Raw genomic sequence first — 14867 nt, 5'->3', positions numbered from 1 at the left:
TATTTTGATTGGACACTTGTGAGTGGGCTGCTAGAATCAAGCCTCCGCTTCCAGCTCGGCTGGCTGTGTGTGCCAAGGTTGCCACCTCCCCACCAGGAGGAACGTACCCAGGTCCCTGTGAGGTCTGGGCAGTAGCCACATGCAGGGAGACACAGATCAAAGACTTACTCTCCTCTCTGCAAATCTCTAAGCTTGCCTTGCTGAAAATGTGACATGATTAGAATGATTTTAAAAAATTGGAATAAATAGCTTTATTCTGATTATTCCAGCTGGCAGACTTTCATTCTTTACAGTCAGTAGTCCTGCTCTTTGCTTGGTTAAAAAAAAAAAAACCTGCCCCCAGTAGCCCAGCTGCATAGGAAAGGGAAGTGTGAGCAGGAGGAGGTGCCCAGGTGACGGCAGTGTGGGCCACAGCCTCTGCCCTGCCTCCCTGGGGTCTCTGGGGTAATGGGCCACCCCAGGTCTCGCTGCTTCCCAGGCAGATCTATCCGCCTGCGAAGCCCTTGAGTTAGTTCAGTCCCATCCGACAGGTGGTATGGAGGGAAGGAAAGATGAGCTGGAGTGCTGGGCAGGGGCCTCAAATCTTTATAACAGTCACAGAAGGCATCATTTTACTTAGACTTTTAATAAAATCTAATAAAATGAAATGGGGCTTCCTGTTAAGACTGAAACTCCAAAACTGTGGTCACCTGATTCGTAGAACTGACTCATTTGAAAAGACCCTGATGCTGGGAAAGATTGAAGGCAGGAGGAGAAGGGGACAGAGAGGATGAGATGGTTGGATGGCATCACCAACTCAATGGACATGAGTTTGAGTAAACTCCAGGAGTTGGTGATGGACAGGAAGGCCTGGCGTGCTGCGGTTCATGGGGTCGCAGAGTCGGATACGACTGAGCGACTGAACTGATTGACTTTCTCCATCTGGTAGTTAGACCCTTAAAAAAAAAAAAAACAAACAAATTTTGGGAACAAATTTAAAAGGTGTTAAGAATTACATTGTGACATCTTTCTTACTTGAGGTTGTAGAAATCTGGTTGTGATTTGAGAAAAATTTAATAGAAAAGTACTGTGTAAAATGTCTTGTTTTTTGAGCATTTTGCACGAATATACTTGTTTATAGTTTTAGGGCACATAATTTACTCTTTTTCAATGTATTTGATAATGAAACATTTTTAAAGAGTATTTCTAAATTCCTGAATCTTGCACATATATAAATAACAGTGATTATTTCCTGCCTGCTTCATTGCATTTCTGCTGTGTTTAAAATGCTAAGTGCTAATGGGTAATAATTTTCAGAATGACCCAGATTAAAGTCCTGATTATGGAACAAATGTGTATGTATATACGCTTCTATTGGAAACCTAGAGATTGCTTTACAGTTCTTGGTTCTGCCACCATCAGAGCACAGTGGTGCATTCTCACTGATCTGAAAACAACTTTTGTTTCCCTGTCATTGCTAACAGATGTGAGAAGTTGCCTCAAGCTAGAGAAATGCATGAAGGCAAAGACAGTACATTTCACAAGAGGAAAGCCATTTTGGACTAAAAGCAATGAAGTCATTTATAAATCATATTTAACTTCCCCAAAGAAATGTCCTTACACAGTTATATCTTCTTTTCATGTTTAACAATATCTGTAGACAACAAGTATTTCTTTCGGTGAATACCTTATGCATCTTTTGCCAAATTTAAAAAATTTTTTTTTATTTTTTACACTTTTGTTTTGTTTTGGAGTATAGCCGATTAACAAAATTGCGATAGTTTCAGGTAGACAGAAAAGGGACCTAGCCATTCAAACCCACGTGTCCATTCTCCCCTGAACTCCGCTCCCATCCAGGCTGCCACATAACATTGAGCAGAGTTCCCTGTGCTATTCAGTAGGTCCTTGTTTTGCCTATAGTTTTATGTAATGTGGACAAAGTTGTTTGTAATGTACTTTATTCTCATGGATGATGTTCTTCTTTTACTTTAGGATATTGAAAAAGCCTATGAAATTGTCTGTCAAGAAGGATCTAACTTAAACCCAGATCTTGGAGAGCTGGTAGTTGTTCCTTTGTATCCAAAAGAGAAGTGTGCACTGTTCAAGCCAAATGACGAAACAGAGAAAAGATGCCCAGTTTATCAGAGACGAGTGGTGTTAACGGCTAGCTCCGGAGAATCTTTGATCTGTAGCAACACAGTCAAGTTTGTTATTGATGTGGGTGTGGAGAGAAGAAAGGTAATTATTTTTGAGTAGGTAAATTGCCTAAACTAAATTGAGCAGGGTCTCAATTTAGTCTCATTGTCTTGGGTTCCTGTCATTTTGCGATCTGGGGCCTTCTCTGTATTTGGCCATGTGTGCAGAGAAGCACTGTTACATGCAGTAACCAAAGTCTTGAGCATAGGTGACTGCCTTTCATTAGCAGGTTGGCAGTCTGGAAAATTAAATTGATTGAGGTGCTAACAGAAAAAGTTTTAAGGAAACACAACTAGTAAAGCAAATTACTTGACTTCTAAACTAATCTTTTCTTCCATACATGTCTTAGGTGTTTTTGGTGGTCTCTTTATCAAAGTACTTAGCATCTTCTCTCAGGTAATTTACTAGAGATCAGTTTCAAGTACACTGACTCTTACTTTAGCAAATTTTGGCTTTATCGTTGACATGGTAAAATTCCATCCTAAATTTAAAAAAATATATATGTGTGCTTTTAATCACTGTCCTTAAAAATTAGGAAAAACGGAAATAGGATGGCTCAAGCTGTCAAAGACAGTGGGGTTTGGAGTCCTAGCATGTAAACTGAACTGAACCTGCCCTGAGCGTTGATCCATTCACGGTTATTAGGTGCTGTGCTGCTTTCATCCCTCCAGGAGACTGTGGGTCTCCTAAGTGCCCTTGATTAATGTGACAGAGCCATTCCAGCCATCAGGAAAGTTCCCTCGGAAGCAGCTTGGCTTGACCTTACTGAATTAATCCACCATTCAGAGAACCCAGGTTTATCACTTAACTTTAAACTTACACCTACACCTGAGAAGGATCACTGTCAGTGACATCTGTAGCTCTGTATTAGCCGATCGGCTCGGGAAGGTCCAGCATGCATTATAGAGGTGAGACCCCGGGGGTCACAGTCTGTTTGAATAGCAGCTTGAGGAGACGCAGCACTGTCAGAGGATCTTGATTTGTCCACGGGCACGTGAGTGTCTGTCCCCATTGGGCAGCGTGGCGCTTTGACAAGTGGCATCCGTGTTCCAGCAGACAGTGCAGGGCCCTCATGTTTATAGAAGCCACAGTGAAAGCAGACAGCCCTTAAACCCTTTTATCAAAGCTCTTGAAGTTTTCATCTCAGGGCAAGTGAAACAATAACAAATACCATACAAAAGGAATGAGTTGGTAGCAGAACATTTTATGAAGTCAGGTGCTGCAAACAGCAGTCACTGCAGGGCAAGCAAGCCCGTGGGGTCTTGAGTGAGCCTATGCTCAAGCCACTGTCCTTCCGTTCAAAGGTGTACAACCCCAGGATCAGAGCAGACTCGCTGGTCACGCAGCCCATCAGCCAGAGCCAGGCCGAGACCCGCAAGCAGATCCTCGGCACCTCTCCCTCAGGTAGCCCCGTGGGCCCCGGAGCCACGCACGGCGGTTCCCGTCTGCTGGCCCCCCAGATGCGTCAATCCCGCTTTGCCCTGGTCTCTTCCAGGAAAACTCTTCTGTCTGTACTCCGAAGAATATGCCTCCAGAGACATGCGGCCGCTGAAGCCAGCAGAGATGCAGGAAGCCAACCTCACAAGCACGGTGCTCTTCATGAAGAGAGTGGACATCGCAGGCCTGGGCCACTGCGACTTCATGAACAGACCTGGTAGGCGTGGGCGCAGGCGCGGGCCGGCAGGGCGCCCGGCTGCAGCCCTGCTTAGCTCCTGCCCACCCCCGGTCCTAACAGCAGGTTGCCCCTGGCAGAGCAAGCATCCCGGGGCTTTGTTTTGTCCTGAAGCATTGTCTCCACTAGAGGCTTCTCTGAATGGGACTTCCCTGAAGTCATTTAAAAATTTTGTTTAAAAAAAAAAAAAAGCACCCTCTAGGAAAAACCCATCCTGACACTGGAATGTTGTCTGCCATCGGACACAGACACAGGGAAACGGGTGGCCAGGCCAGTGCAAGCTGGGGTGGTGCTGAGACCTTCCCTAGAACCATAGGGGGTTTAATATTGAAACTGCCAGTAAAGACTTGGAAGACCAGGTATTTTGGGCACCCTTGGAATCTAAGGTTTTCAACAGACTCCTCCCTAGGGGAGCAGTGGGATCTCCAGGAGGAGAGGGACCAGGTGAACTCCTCGTCTCACCCAAGACAGACCTTCCTCCTCTGTAGCCGTCTCCTCTCTGGGAGCCATCTCTTCTTGCAGGAAAAGGGTCACTGTTCTCCAGTAGAAGCTCAGGCATGCAGGAGAGAGAGGCCTGCACTGAACGCGTGTAAAGAAGGCCCTGGCATTCAGGTTCTTGGGAAAATTAGCACATCACCGGGATAGCAGCCATGCAGTCCCAAGCCCAAGGCTTGACTTTAAGGGTATCAGCCAGCTTGGCTTGGTACAGAGCTTCTCCGTCTGAGAGGAGGTTGTTAGGCCCGGGCCCTTCCTTACTAGCTGAAGTGACAGATACATTAGTGATAAACATACCTTGAGATGGCAGTTCGGAGGAAGAAGCAGTCACAGGAAGTGACGTAAGGTTGTAAAATGTATGTAAGCAAACTGTGAATGCATTTTTCTTCCACAGCAGTGGTTGGACAGGATGGGCTGGGGCCCTGAGGGGTGGGTGATCAGGTCCAGAAAGGCTGGGAAACCAGGATTCCTTTAGCTGTGCCCTTACCTCGCAAACGGTGAAGCCCCTCTGCCCTTGGGTCTTGCTCTGGTCCCTGAGGGAAAGGGAGTCTGGAAGGCAAGGGTGGGTCACTCGCATCCGTCTCTCTCCGGTCTTCCCCGGAGGCCCAGAGCATGTTGCCAGCCAGTCACGCTGCAGACACCACCCCTGAAGAAGGAAGGCAAGGGTGGGTCACACATATCTGTCTCTCCGGTCTTCCCCCGGAGGCCCAGAGCATGTCGCCCGCCAGCCAGTCACACTGCAGACACCACCCCCTGAAGAAGGAAGGCAAGGGTGGGTCACTCATATCTGTCTCTCCGGTCTTCCCCGGAGGCCCAGAGCATGTCGCCCGCCAGCCAGTCACACTGCAGACACCACCCGGAGGAAGCAGGTTTTATTTTTGAAAACTCGGTGTTGGGCGTCCCTGGTGGCTCAGGCGGTACAGCGTCTGCCTGCAATGCAGGGCAGACCCGGGTTCGATCCCTGGGTCCGGAAGGTCCCCGGAGGAGGAAATGGCAACCCACTCCAGTATTCCTGCCTGGAAAATTCCATGGACTGAGGAGACTGGTGGGCTACAGCCCATGGGGTCGCAAAGAACTGGACACAACTGAGCGACTTCATTTGCTTTTCTTTGGTGTTGATTGCCTGGGCATCTTGTTTTCATGCTGGTAGTTATCGGCGGGCCAGCATGACGAGAAGGAGAGCAGGCCTTGTAACTTCCGAGGTTTTAAAAAGCAGGCGGCACAGCACAGCCAGAGAGCAGAGGAACTGCTGGGTTTCTCGGTGGCCACCCTCTGCTGCTCACTCCGCACGTGGGGCTTAGAGCCGAAGAGTAGGGAACAAAAGGGCGAGGGAAACAATTCATTCCTGTCTCCTGGCAGTACGCACAGAACTGTTTTCTGCTGTGCTTTGGGAAAATACAACTGTGGATTAGCTCTGACTCATCGTTTTGAAAGAGAAAAGAAGAAAAAGATGATGGTTGCAGCTGCTGCATTTAACGCCGCTCGTGAGTGAAATACGCAGATGCGGCAGAGCGGCCGCCCTCCGCGGGACCCGCGGGCCGCGTGGAGCGGATTTGGCGGCACTCGGCTATTCATCCAGTTCCCTTGGCCTGTGTGCGCGTGCGTGCTTAGTCGCTCAGTCGTGTCCGACTCTTCGCGACCCCCATGGACTGCAGCCCGCCGGGCTCCTCGGTCTGTGGGGATTCTCCGGGCGAGAACGCTGGAGTGGGTTGTATGCCCTCTTCCAGGGTCCCTTGGCAAGGCTCGCTTAAAAAAAAATCCCTCCTTTTCTTCCCTAGTGCTGAGGGCTGACCTCCATGGTGAGTGGAGGACGCAGTCCCTGTTGATCCGAGTCAGGGAGTGCAGGGCCAGCCGACCACATGAGGTGGTCCTTGGCATCTTCCCACTGGGAGGGCAGGGAAGCGCCGTCAGCACGGGCGGGTCAACCTCGCCGAGCCCAGGGCCGTGCCTGACGTCACCTTGGTATCTGGCCTCAGAGCTCGTTTTGTTGGCGGCCAGACGACTGGCGTTGGAACAATCTGTGAAGAGTGGACCCAAATGCAGACTTGCCAGACGTGGCATTTGGGACAAGACAGGGCCGTCTCAGAGACGGGGGAAGGAGGAAAGGGCAGGATTGGGTCAGGGCCCCAAAGAAGCGTCCAGACCTGTGACTTGTGGGGATGAGGCAGGGACTTCTCGGCCTGTGAATCAGGGAGTCAAGACGCTCTGCAGTTTTATCTTCCACGTGAGGAGCCCGGTTGGTGAGTGTGCCCTAGAAGTGCTGGTTCCTTCATCGCGGGAAACGAGAGATTCTGCTCTGGAGTTTACAAAGGGGCTGAAGATATCACAGTCCAGGTGAAGAGGCGATCGGAGGGGAAACGGGCCCCAGGAGGGAGCCTGGCGTGGATCCTTCCATCCCTGGCGGGGAGTGTCTGCCATTCGGTTGCCCCCAGACAACCTGCGCTGGCAGGAGGCCCCACCTTGGTTTTTGAATTCACAGAGGTCACACGTCATCTGCCCAAGGTCACACAGAGCCGACCGCTGTTTCTTGACGGCGGAGGAGGAGGTTGGAGAAGAGACAGACATGTGCCAAAACCACTCGGGAGCCAGAGAGGAGGTCATTTTTCGGAATGAAAAGAAAATCCGAGGGAGAGCTTAGAAGGCACAGAAGGGAAGCACTTCAGCCCTTGAAACCTGTTCCAGATCTTTGTGGGTCCAGAGACCATGGGATCTGTTATTTGGGCCCGGCTGGTGGAGGCTGAACGGGAACGCCAGCCTTCACTGAGCTGGGGGAGAGATGGAAACAGGGCCGTCCTCGGCACACACACACCTGGATTTCAGGCACCCAGCGCCCTGGCTCTCGTTACCAGCTGCGTGACGTTCAGCGAGCGTATTGCCCACTGGGCACCTCGGTGTCTTCATCCGAACACCAGCATTGTCAGAGCAGTCCCTTCATTCCTCTGTGGCCCCCGAGAACGATGCCGTGCGTGGAGTAAACGCTCGGCTGTCACCACCCACATGGTGTCCACCCGAACTCTGACACGGGAGGCTCATCGGCCCCAAGCTGCAGGAGAGCCTCCCGAGGCAGTTCTAATGGTGTGAGAAACGAGTACTGATCCCCAGGCCTTGGGAGGCCGCACCGGGTTCCCTGGGAGGAGTTGAGCTGGGCTTTGGAGCCAAAAGACAAGCCTGGAGGCAGCTATGCTGACGGCTGACGGGTTCGAACAGCTGCCAGCAGAAAGGCTGGTCCAGAGGCTGCTTCCACAGCCGGGGAAAGAGGCTGGTTAGCCCTGTGCCTTTGGCAAGTGGCTTACCGTTTCCCCATCTGTAACATGAGGACGGAGGGTCTGCCCTCTTGTGTCATGGAGTTATTAAGAGGTGCAAATGAGATCGTTAATGCAGAGGTGCTCTATGTACTGTGTAACAGTAGGGGATCGGCACATGCCAGGATTTATGAGCCTATCCTTGTGAAGTTAAGTGAAATGGGCCCTCCCTTCCTCTCCCTTACTCCTGTTGCCTGAAATTCGCAGGACTTCCGAGAGTCTACACCACCCAACCAGCCACCGTCATGATTCTTCGTTTCTCCGCTCCATGGGCGCCCTACTTGGGTGCATACGATGCCCATCCAGTCCTAAATCCCGCCAGGCCCTCCCGCCCTGTCCAGCTGTCTCTCTTTCTCCACGTCCATCTGCATACGTGTGCGTGTAATTCACAGGCCTACAAGGCACAGGGCCTGGACGGGGTGAGCCGGCTGTCCCCCTGGGGCAGTGGCGCTCCGATATGCTCTTGCTTTGTGACAGGATTTCTGATGCTGTCAGAAACCAATTTACCATACTTTACAGTTCTTCTGGCTGCAGGTGGCGCCAGTGATGGCACGCAAACTAGCATCAGCCCAAGTGTGTCCGGATAAGGACGTGGGGTGCCCTGTGACCCCAAGCCATGCCTCAGGCACCCCCGAGGGCAGAGGCTGAACGGCACAGGCACGCAGCGTCCCACCTCCGTCTCTGCACTCTTCTCTCCCCCGCCAAGCACGTGAGTGGAGGTCCCCGTGACGGAGGGGAACGCCCTGCTATTTCACATCAAAAATCTTGGCAGACTTTTCAAGGCTATCGGAAAGATGCCACGTGAGGCGGTTGGTTCTGGAAATGACACCGCAGAGCCCTGGACCCATCAGACCTGCGCTCCTGCTTCAGCTCAGCGCTGAGCCCTCCATCCAGCTATGGGCTCAACCCTTACTCCAGACGAAGGGCCTGTGAGCAGCCTTTCTGCAGGTGCTGTGGCAGGAAAACGCAGATTCCACGTTGGAGCCTGGCATTTGGGCTTCCGTGGGAAAAGGGTGCAGGAAAGTGTGAGTAGCCCTCCGGGTGACTCTGAGTCATGGCGGTGGGGCAGGCGTGTGGCCTTGCAGTGAGCTATTCCCACAGCGGGCACAGCGGCTGTGGGCAGTAGAGCTTAATGAAAATGATGTGTTGTTCATATTGAAATTGCCTGTGGAATAAAGCAGTGTGATTTTGCAGTGTTGTAAAGAAGAGGCCTGGCACTAAAACATTTATATTTCATTTGTTAGCATTATTTACCATGGATTACACTTAAACAGCACTGCCATAAAGAACCCTCATCTAAACTCTTTTGCTTTTACCTACAATTTTATGGGCCGTACTGGGGAGCTGGCTTAAAACATAGAATGTAATATTAGCAAACCTTATGCAGTTATTTTTATGAGTGCTCCTTCACCTGTATCATCTGCATTCATTAACTTGTTCTTTCTAGCATAATAAAACCCTCAAGAACTTCCTCTCTCCTTCTGCTGTTAGGACCGGGAGCAGAGTCATGACGTTATTTCCACCCGTCACCGTGTGTGCAGCCGACTCAACTCCAGGGTGTAAAAATGAGGAGCAGTGCCCCCTGGAGACAGAGGCTGGCTGTACAGCCAGACCCTCACAGGGACGGTTGCCAGAGATCCTGTAACTTAGCACGAAGCAGCTTTGCTGACTTATGGAAATTGGTTTCTAAACAGCTCTCAGTCATTAAGTCTGCACTCCCAGCCCCTCCTGCCCTGTTTAATCCGAGATGCACCTTCTCGGGCAGGTCAGGTGTTACTTTTGATTCCAAAAATGCTGATGGCACTTTGGACTAAATACTTTTTCTAAGGAGCCCACCTGTTTACTTCCTGGGCACTGTGACTTCTCGAGGCCTCACCCTTGCCTCGGGGTCCCTAAAGGCACAAATGGCAAATAGCTCTTTCAGCTTCCTTGTCTCCTGTTGCTGTCATCTATGTGAGTTCTGGGTCAACTTCGATTGGTGAATTTTTCTCTTTATTGTGGGATTATATTTTCCTACCACATGGTTTTTATTGGATGCCGGACATTGTCCATCTCACTGCGTTGGATATTGGACATTTCATATTCCTATAAGTATTCTCGAGCTTGCCCTGGGCTGCAGGATGATCCTTTCAGGGGTTGATTTCAGGCTTACGTGGGTGGCACTGGAACTGCGCTTATGGGGTTGGGTGGGGCGGGGGGAGCGTAGTTATTATCTCCTCCCCAGAGCCCCATGAACCGTGAGGCTTGGCAGCCTGGCTGGTGGGAACAGGCCTGTCCTGGACCGCATGTGTGCACCTGCCATGGATCCTGTGTCCCTCCTGGCCTGGAGCGGTTTCTTCCAGGGGCCCTCATCCATCTGAGTCCTTCTGCAGAGCTCTGTTCTCTCAGGAAGTCTGACCTGCAAGCTCTGACCACCCGAGTCTCCAGGGACCCTCAGCACCATCTCCATGATTCGGGGAGCCTAGCAGCTCCCCCGGGTACCCTCCTAGCACCACAACCTGGAAACTCAGGGCAGTAAAGCTTCTTGAGAGATGACCCGTCTCAGGAGTCCATGTCATTCGTTGCCCGGTGTTCTGTCTTGCAGACTGTTGTTTCACATATTTTTCTTATCATTTGCTGGTTCTGTGTGGGAGGGAAAATCCAGTACCTGTTACCCCATCTTGGTGATATGAGACTTTCTAATTGTTAATTTTTTTATCTTCCCCAGCACCAGAGAGTCTGATGCAGGCTTTGGAAGACTTAGATTACCTGGCAGCATTGGACAATGATGGAAATCTTTCTGAATTCGGAATCATCATGTCAGAGTTCCCTCTTGATCCACAACTCTCCAAGTCCATCTTAGCATCCTGTGAATTTGACTGTGTCGATGAAATGCTAACCATCGCTGCCATGGTAACAGGTATTCCTTCAGGACAGTTCTTTTGTCCTGTAGCAGGTATAGATTTAAATGAGATCCATTGACATGGGAATGAAATATCTTCAGTTCAAATAGATTGAAAAGGTAGAAGAGTATAAGAATTATCTTAATATGAAAAATACCTGAATCAAAACCCAATGAATTTCTTAAATCAGGTAAAGCATAGCAAGTTTGCTTTTGCTGAAGTAATGGGTACTGACCAAGAAACACACATCACTGGAAATATTCTTACCCCCGCCAATCTTATATGTGTGTTTTCTGTCTTCTCCCACCTCATTCACCTTGGTTTATAGGTTTAGATAGATTCCTTTACTGGCAAAACAAAGCAGAGGCTCCGCTGCATCAGAACCTGGGTTCTGGTCCAGCCCCTGGGCCTCTGAGTCCCCAGGTCCCCTGGCTCCCGCTGTAACAGAGGCAGGGTGTCCGCTGTGCCGAGCAGCCCTGAGTGAAGCTAACAGACACGCATGACGACAGCTCACCCTGAGCTGCTCTGATTTCTGAGTAAACAAGGATGACACGTTGTTCCCAGAAGACAGGGACAGGGCTGCACACAGCAGTGAGCCCCCCTCCGCCTGTTGTGCTGAAGGGAATGGCTCATTATCGCCAACCTTCTGACTTTTCGTGTCTTAAAGCTCCTAATTGCTTTTCGCACCTGCCCCGTGGAGCGGAGGAGGCTGCCCTATCTTGCTGGAAGATGTTCTTACATCCTGACGGAGATCACTTCACCCTCATCAACATCTACAAGGCCTACCAGGACACAACTCTGAACGCCGCCAGCGAGCGTAAGTGAAGGCTCAGCGTTCTCAGAAATCACCTCCTAGTCCTCCTTTCCTTCCCAGAACAAAGCTGAGTTGTGATTCAGCAAACACCGTCTCTCCCCCGAGCCCCTGGGTCACTTGAGCGGCACCGCGCTCCAGGCCCTGCCTTATGCACCCACAGGTTTACTGTAGAGACACCCTCCTCCCACAGAGGGGGCCCTGCGTCCGCGTACCCCGGCACTCAGCCCGCAGCCTCCAGGACGAGCCTGTTGGGACGGGAGACCTAGACTTGCCCAGCACGGCCCTGCCCTCTCAGGGCTGGGGAGGAAGGAAAGAACTGCCGTCTCCAGGTGCCCAGCAGTCAGAGCGGCGCCTTGTGCTTATGATACGGCAGGTTCACTGCTGATGGAGAGTGTGGATCATTCAAGACAGACAGACAGACACACACACACACACCATCCCCCCAGCTCACACACACACACCACACACACCCCGCCTCCCCAGCTCACTCACACACACCATACACCCCACCCCCCCAGCTCACACACACACACACACCCCACCCCCCCAGCTCCAGGTAGTAGTAACGAAGAGGCAGGTGAGCTGAGGGAGACTGGAGCTTGGCCGAGGAGGGGAGGAGAGAGAAGGGGTGTTCAGGGGAGTAGTGGCCCGTGGAAAAGCTTCGGCAGAGGTCGGGGTGTGTCTGAACCGCAGTGGGTATGTTCCCACTTACAGGGGTAAGGGAATGGCAAACTCCTCCACGGGAAGCTCCTGTTCCAGCCTTAAAGACAAGAAGGGGATCTGAGGCCAAGAGGGCAGAGCAGTGGTGCGGAGGCGGCCAGAGAGGACTGGCTACAAGGGGAATTATCAGGCTCACCTTTGTTCTCCACAATGCTTCTCTTGCCTCCTCTGCTCCAGTAGAGGGTGTGAAAAAGTATTTAAAGTGAAGCGAAAAATATGACAGCAGTCAGAATGGTAGAACGCCAAGAAGAAAAAGTTGTCAGCGAGGTACACAAGGAATTTGGCAGCATCTTTGGAGAGCAAGCCGGATGCCTTGGTCATCACATGACCAAGTGCTTGCTTTCGCGGCTCCAGACAGGCCTGAGTGGAGTGGACAGGACACCATCAATGAAGGTCTGCAGTCCCCGTGCCAGGGGCCACGTGCGCTCCCAGGTCATCAAGGCAAGACTCTGGGTCCAGCTTCCATTGTCACAGATGGAGAGAAGGAGGAACTTCACACTGCTGTAGGGGACTGACTTTCAATATATTAATAAAACTTGCAAATTGGGTAGGCAAGCTTAACTGGAACATTAATTCCCAAGTCAGCCTAGTAGTGATCTTTTTCTTACAATTAAGACATGAGATATTTTCATGGAGCAGAGAGATGTGTACTGTAAGCTCTTCCCTCCTAGCCTGATTAAATGTTGTGGCCACGTACATCCTGGCTGTACACACGCTGGACAAAGTGTTGATCTTGAGACTTCCCTGCCCCTCGTGATTCAGATGAAGGGTCAGTGCTGGGAGCCTGCACTTTTCACAGCTGGTGGTATCTTGGAATCCCTGCAGCCGCTGCAGGTCCTACTGGCTCACAGGGTGACCTTTTTAGGAGAGGAGACAGAGGACGCAGAGATAAGAGCATGTGCAGCCTGGGCTCTCAGCTGTGACAGGTCACATCTAAGCAGCCTTTTGTTGGTTCCTTCCTAGACTGTGTTGAAAAGTGGTGTCACGATTACTTCCTCAACTGCTCAGCACTCAGGACGGCAGAGGTTATCCGAGCTGAACTTTTAGAAATCATCAAGCGGATTGAGCTTCCCTACACAGAACCTGCCTTTGGCTCAGAGGAGAACACTCTGAATATAAAGAAAGCTCTTCTGTCTGGTTATTTTATGCAGGTAAGAATGGATAAGGCCACCTGCAGTGTGGTCTTTATATAATTCTCACATATTCAGGACATCCTGTCAGAAGTCTCTCACTTAGGGTGATTATTGATGTGAAAACCCTTATGTTATGGAATGCTTAGTTTAAATACACGTTCCCTCAAGGGAGTGAAGAGCTAAGCTAGAACGTTCACTTTGTTCTAAAGGACAGATCTCCCTCATCACAGAGGGAGCTGTTACAGCACCCTAGGTGAACGTCGGCTGCAGTTCCCCGTGGCACCTGGCTGTTCCCATGAACTGGTGATGTGACACCCAACAAGTAGAGACAGCATCCCGCTGGTGTCTTTCCTGGAGCGAAGGTTGCCTAAGGCATCTGCTGTAAACTGTTAATAAAGCCTGTTACAGAAACACACCCATTCTTCACATAGAGAGACACTGTGGCATTTGAGTGTGGGTTTCCTCATCTGTATGGAAACGGGCATCACAGGGTTGTGGTGAGGAATTAAATCAGCCAAAACGTCAAGTGTAAAGCACTGGACGTCTATGTGTAGTCCACAACATGAAGGGAACAGCTTTATTTCTTGACCAGAACATTCACTTTTGTAGCCATGCTGTTTTGGCGTGCTGCCCTGAAACTGATGAGATTAGTCAACATCTTATCGCTGGCTCTTAAGTTCTGGGCAAAACATGTAGTATACGTCTTTCTGTATCTGAAAATGGAAAACATGTAGTGAATCTGTAGTTTAAACTATTCTCTATGAAGTAGTTTGGAATTTTTAAAACAGCGCATTTTCGCGCATCCATGTCCACATTCACACACCTTTCTTCCTCTGCAACACCGCCGCTCAGATCGCCCGGGACGTGGACGGGTCGGGCAACTACCTGATGCTGACGCACAAGCAAGTCGCACAGCTGCATCCGCTGTCCTGTTATTCTGTCTCCAGGAAGATGCCCGAGTGGGTCCTCTTCCACAAATTCAGCATCGCTCACAACAACTACATCAGGATCGCCTCTGAGATCGCTCCTGAACTGTGAGTGTAGTGGGGCAAAAGGCTTTCTTTTAAACTCCGACTTGAAGAACACATGACAGGCTTGGGTTTCCTTACGTTTTCAGTATAAGCAGCTTATACCACTGCTAATCTAAGTTTGTGTGGGGCAGAGCTCCGAAAGGCAGGTCTCCAGATGACTGAGAAAGGTCCGTGCCTCGCTGACAGCAGAGAAGACAGCCTAGAAACACAGGGCAAAGCGCGGCAGTGGGGAGGCCGAGAGCCGCAGGCACGGGCCGTGCGGGGCAGTGACCCGGCCGCCTCTCACGACAGGTGAGCCGCTGAGACTGCAGCGAGCGGGGAAGGGGAGGACGCAGGCGAGGCTGAAAGCAGGCAGGTAGGAGCGGTGGAGGGCTTGCGGACCACAGAGAGTTGGGAGTTGACCCTAAGTGCAGTACAAAGCAGTCGGAGGGTTTTAAGCCAGAGTAACGTCTTCCATCGGGAAGGTCGCCGGCTGCGAAGTGAACAGGCTGTAGGGAGAGCAGTGAGGATGGACTGTCTCAGCCGCTGCAGGTGCAGACCCACTGGGAAGACCCACTCCTGCTCGGGCAGCTGATCTTTCCAGGCAGGAGCCAGGAGCAACTACAGGTGTGTCCAGCTTCAGCAGCTGGATAGAGTGTGGTGT

At 50.9% G+C, this 14867-nt stretch overlaps 1 protein-coding gene across 1 annotated transcript in view; it reads left to right on the top strand.

The window, feature by feature from the left end:
- The window catches only part of DHX32 (DEAH-box helicase 32 (putative)), a 49134-nt gene that overhangs the window by 33423 nt on the left and 844 nt on the right, over window positions 1-14867 (top strand). The window contains exons 5-11 of the mRNA XM_070470397.1: window positions 1972-2217; window positions 3480-3579; window positions 3671-3829; window positions 10352-10543; window positions 11194-11343; window positions 13024-13211; window positions 14046-14227. Of these exons, the coding sequence (XP_070326498.1) occupies window positions 1972-2217; window positions 3480-3579; window positions 3671-3829; window positions 10352-10543; window positions 11194-11343; window positions 13024-13211; window positions 14046-14227 (1217 nt within the window). The remainder of the gene's footprint in view (window positions 1-1971; window positions 2218-3479; window positions 3580-3670; window positions 3830-10351; window positions 10544-11193; window positions 11344-13023; window positions 13212-14045; window positions 14228-14867) is intronic.

The sequence above is a fragment of the Odocoileus virginianus genome, chromosome 7, assembly GCF_023699985.2.
Source record: "Odocoileus virginianus isolate 20LAN1187 ecotype Illinois chromosome 7, Ovbor_1.2, whole genome shotgun sequence".
Classification (NCBI taxonomy): Eukaryota; Metazoa; Chordata; class Mammalia; order Artiodactyla; family Cervidae; genus Odocoileus; species Odocoileus virginianus.
Note: the sequence above shows the minus strand (reverse complement) of the source record. Positions and strands in the feature narration are given on the sequence as shown.